Source organism: Lygodium microphyllum, chromosome 1 (assembly GCF_053477565.2).
Source record: "Lygodium microphyllum isolate KBCC chromosome 1, Lygodium_microphyllum_v1.1.10, whole genome shotgun sequence".
NCBI classification, from domain to species: domain Eukaryota; kingdom Viridiplantae; phylum Streptophyta; class Polypodiopsida; order Schizaeales; family Lygodiaceae; genus Lygodium; species Lygodium microphyllum.
Window position 1 is genome coordinate 104810397 of NC_141135.1, and position 3903 is coordinate 104814299.

Sequence of the window (3903 nt, forward strand, 5' to 3'; positions counted from 1 at the left end):
GTAATTATTAATAACTTTCATGTTATTCTTTGTTTTTATCATCTTCCTCTTCCTATTCTTGATTTAACAATGGTTAAATACCAAGTATCATATTTAGGGTCACACTTACCTTTACCAAGCCCATGCACCTTACATAAGTTATAACATGTATAATCTAGGGTGCTTTCCTTTGTTCATCCCATTTCTTAATTGTGCATTAACTTAATGAAAGATATATTTGCACATTCATTGATACATAGGGAGGATAGTTTGGTAGTCAACTAAGGACTCAATCCTTTTGTTACCACCATCTATGCTAACTACCAATGTGCGGATCTAGGCCACTAGGTGTTCCCTAGGTCTACCTTGCAAGTGAAGCATCCAACCTCATCCCATAAGGATTGACCTATGGATTCCTAAAGGCACAATAATGGACTCTCACAATAGTCTAGCATTGTGCTAAGATGGTTGCAATTTTGTGAGCCATTAGAGACTCGAGGGCAACAAAGTACCACACTTGGCTCTATGAGAGTGAGAATCGAGAGGGAGCTACATGTCAAACCATGTACCCATAAGGCATCACACCAACCCCCTAAAACAATGCTTAGCTAGTTCTAAGACTCAAACTTAGGAATAGTCACACTTATTGGCCCTCTTCTAAAACTTGTGGAAAACCACCTAGCTAGTCGAGTCCAACCATCCATAGGACAATTTCATCAAGAAGACCATCCACCTATTAATAGGAAAATTTCATCAAATGCCCTAGTTAGATTATATACAACTCTGAGTAAGGAATATCCAAGGCAAGCCATAGGGTATGTCATCATGCCTCAATCCTATCTGGCAGCTTGCTGAAAAATCACAAATGTAATTAGAATCTTTTTCGTAATTTAATGCAAACACAATCAATGAAACAACTTAACAACAATCATTCCTTTCCAAACAAGGATGAAACTAGCTTTTTGTGGAATTTCAAATAAATTTAAAACTTTCCAATGGATTTTCTTCCAATGATTTCCATTCAACCACTAAAATCCAACTCATAAATTGAGTTTTTAATACCATGCACATGAACATACTTTAATGCAACTTAAGGAATCCAAAACTAACTTTTGTTGGATCATCTTGGAAAATACAAAAAGGGCAACTTACTAGTCATTGCACATTTTTCACGAACTACAAAAAAATATAAACGTGATGCATTAATCTATAAAGATATTATTGCATTCTATAAATTTATAGGCTATGTGTAAAAATACATTAATTTTTATTGACCATTTAACAACATTACTGACAAAAAACCTTTATATATATATATATATGTATATATATATATATATATAGGTTAATTTTTTTCATATTTTTAGATAATTCTAGGTAATTTAACAAATGTCTTAATGAAAGTATATCCTTGACTACTAATTTAATTTTACATACAATTTATTTTATTTTTCTTTGTCTCTTTCTAACTTTCACTTAATTAGCTATAATTTTTAAGCTACTTATTATACATTTGGAACTTTAAACTATTAGTTTTAATCATTTTGGTATAATTTTTGTTATACTTCTAATTTAAAAAGTTAACAATAATCCAAATTCTAGCAAAGACAAGATATGTTTAAACTTTCTAATTCTCAAAATTTTCTACATTTAAATATTGAATAATACCAAAATTTTAGGACTTTTCAAAAATAAAATAGTAAACCTCGATCATATTTGCAATCGTATTCTTGGTGCTTTGGAGGTGAGGTTTATGGTATTTTTCAATTATACATGAATAAATGCTTTGGGGCATGTTGACATTTTTATCACCTGGTTATAAATGAAGATCTCACAAAAGAGTGACAATAGGGGAGCAAATATAGTGACACTCAAGGATACAATGTTTTGAGATTTTACAAAACACAAAATATAGATAATCACACTACTTAATTATATGAATCACATTAAACAGTATTTTGGTACATCAAAAAGTATATCATAACTTAAGTGGCTAAAATGATGCATCTTTTGTGCACAAGTGTTGCGTGATTGGGGTGGTTGTGCATTCTCCTTTTATGATAACTTGAAATTGCTAAAAGTGGTTCATATTTTGTGCACAATTGTCACTAAATTAGGGTGGGCCTACATTTTGCTTTTAAAGAGCTATTGGCCCCTTTTATACTATGTCATTAAGTTCCTCAAGGAAGCTACCTATAACTTAATGGGATAAGCTAAGTACAACAAATTGGTGGTAACTTTGTTATGCTAAAGGCTCCCAATTATTCTTATTAGCATACTTGACATATTATACGTAGTGTACGTATAGAAATGAGCAACTTCAGAGACTACCTTTCCAAATCACATAAATTATTGAATATTTGTGGCCTTTAATGGACATCATATTATGACTTTATTCATAATAAGCCGCTTGTCCTATTTACTTTTACTTATTTAAGCCCTTTTTGCATGAAGAAAAACAATCACAAGCTTACTACAAGAACATATTATTGAAGACAGTAAGGAGCTTACTACGTGACAACAAAGTTGGCAATCCAAGAACACTTACAAATAGATCCAAGGCAACTTGTGATTCTAGTTTTGAATGTTAGTCCATCATAAAAGACATTTAAATAAAATATTATTTGAATAGAACCCCACTACACCTCCAAAAGTACCATAGAACATGGATTATATCAAAAGTGATTTCAATACTCAAATACATGCACATTGTTATTCCAGAGTAGAATATCTGTTGTAGGCTTTTAGTAAGGTTCATGTGCACCAAGTAGAGGTGATTTTTGAAGTCATATCGATTCAAAGCATTGCAATAGGGATGTCTCGTATTATATGTTTCTTCTTGGGCACGATCACGGTAAGGACACCTTTGTCATCATAAGCTTGGATCTCATCAACTTTGATGTTAGGGGGTAATTCGAAGTTTCGAGAGAACTTGCCCATTGACCTTTCCTTAAGATGCCATTTTGCAAATGGAACATTTGCTGGGGAGCTTTTAAAAGTGCCACTAACGTGAAGTGTGTTGTTGTCTATCATTTGGACCTTCACATCTTGTCTCTTTAAGCCTGAAGGTGAAATGCCAAACAATGTTGTTACTTATGAGAGTGTGCATATGCATTAAAGAGCATTCAATGCTAAGGTGGAACTATGTTTTGTTTCTTCCTTTTATTTAGAGAGAGAGAGAGATATATATATATATATATATATATATATACACACACACACACACACACACATATATTGGGGGTATAATACGAAGGCACAAGGTAATGAACAATGTACATAACACAAAGTAAGGTGGTGGTGGTGGCGGCTGGGTGGCTGGGTAGATGGTGGGTGGGGGAGGCGCGCGCAGGGACTCACCTGGCACGTTGAATTTGAAGACGTGGGCGTCCTCTTGTTCTATCCAGTCTACCTGCACGCCGCCATAGCTCGAGGCTGTGGTGTCGTCGATGTAAGCCATTACTGGTTTTTGGTCTGATAAAACTGGAGAGAGAGAGAGAGAGAGAGAGAGAGAGAGAGAGAGAGAGAGAGAGAGAGAGAGAGAGAGAGAGATGCTTATGAGGATGAAGAAGATGATGAAGGAGGGCTCAATGCGCTGAGGATGGCGAGCTCTCGATCCTATAAATCCTTCCTCGGACCTCAGCATCTCGTTTTAGTAGACTACACTCCACCCCTATATTATTATATTGGCCTATCTTCTTCACAAGAAAGCTCAAGCTCGCTCGCTCTCTCCCTCCCTCCCTCTCTCCTCTCTCTCTCTCTCTCTCTCTCTCTCTCTCTCCCCACACAAAAAACACATAGCCTACACGCATGATACCTTGCCCGGTACACACCCACTAGCCTACCTTGCATACATGTCTTGCATACATGTCTACTTACATGCATACATCATCTCCATGCATGCATGCACACACGTCATGTTGC

The 3903-nt window shown here is 35.5% G+C and overlaps 1 protein-coding gene across 1 annotated transcript; it reads right to left on the reverse strand.

Moving 5' to 3' along the window:
* Positions 1–2579: 2579 nt before the first annotated feature.
* Positions 2580–3562, reverse strand: LOC148041490 (18.1 kDa class I heat shock protein-like). Its single transcript, XM_087688389.1, has 2 exons — positions 3340–3562; positions 2580–3041 (listed from the first exon to the last, which is right to left on the reverse strand). The coding sequence occupies exons 1-2, from the start codon at positions 3437–3439 to the stop codon at positions 2776–2778; spliced, it is 366 nt and encodes a 121-aa protein (XP_087544515.1). The 5' UTR covers positions 3440–3562; the 3' UTR covers positions 2580–2775.
* Between the last annotated feature and the right edge of the window lie 341 nt (positions 3563–3903).

Bases quoted from the DNA above. Each gene is read 5' to 3' on its own strand.
- LOC148041490 (XM_087688389.1), bottom strand. From the start codon at position 3,439: ATGGCTTACATCGACGACACCACAGCCTCGAGCTATGGCGGCGTGCAG. The intron at 3,042-3,339 runs GTGAGTCCCTGC...TTTCACCTTCAG, and splicing joins CTTCAAATTCAACGTGCCAG to GCTTAAAGAGACAAGATGTG.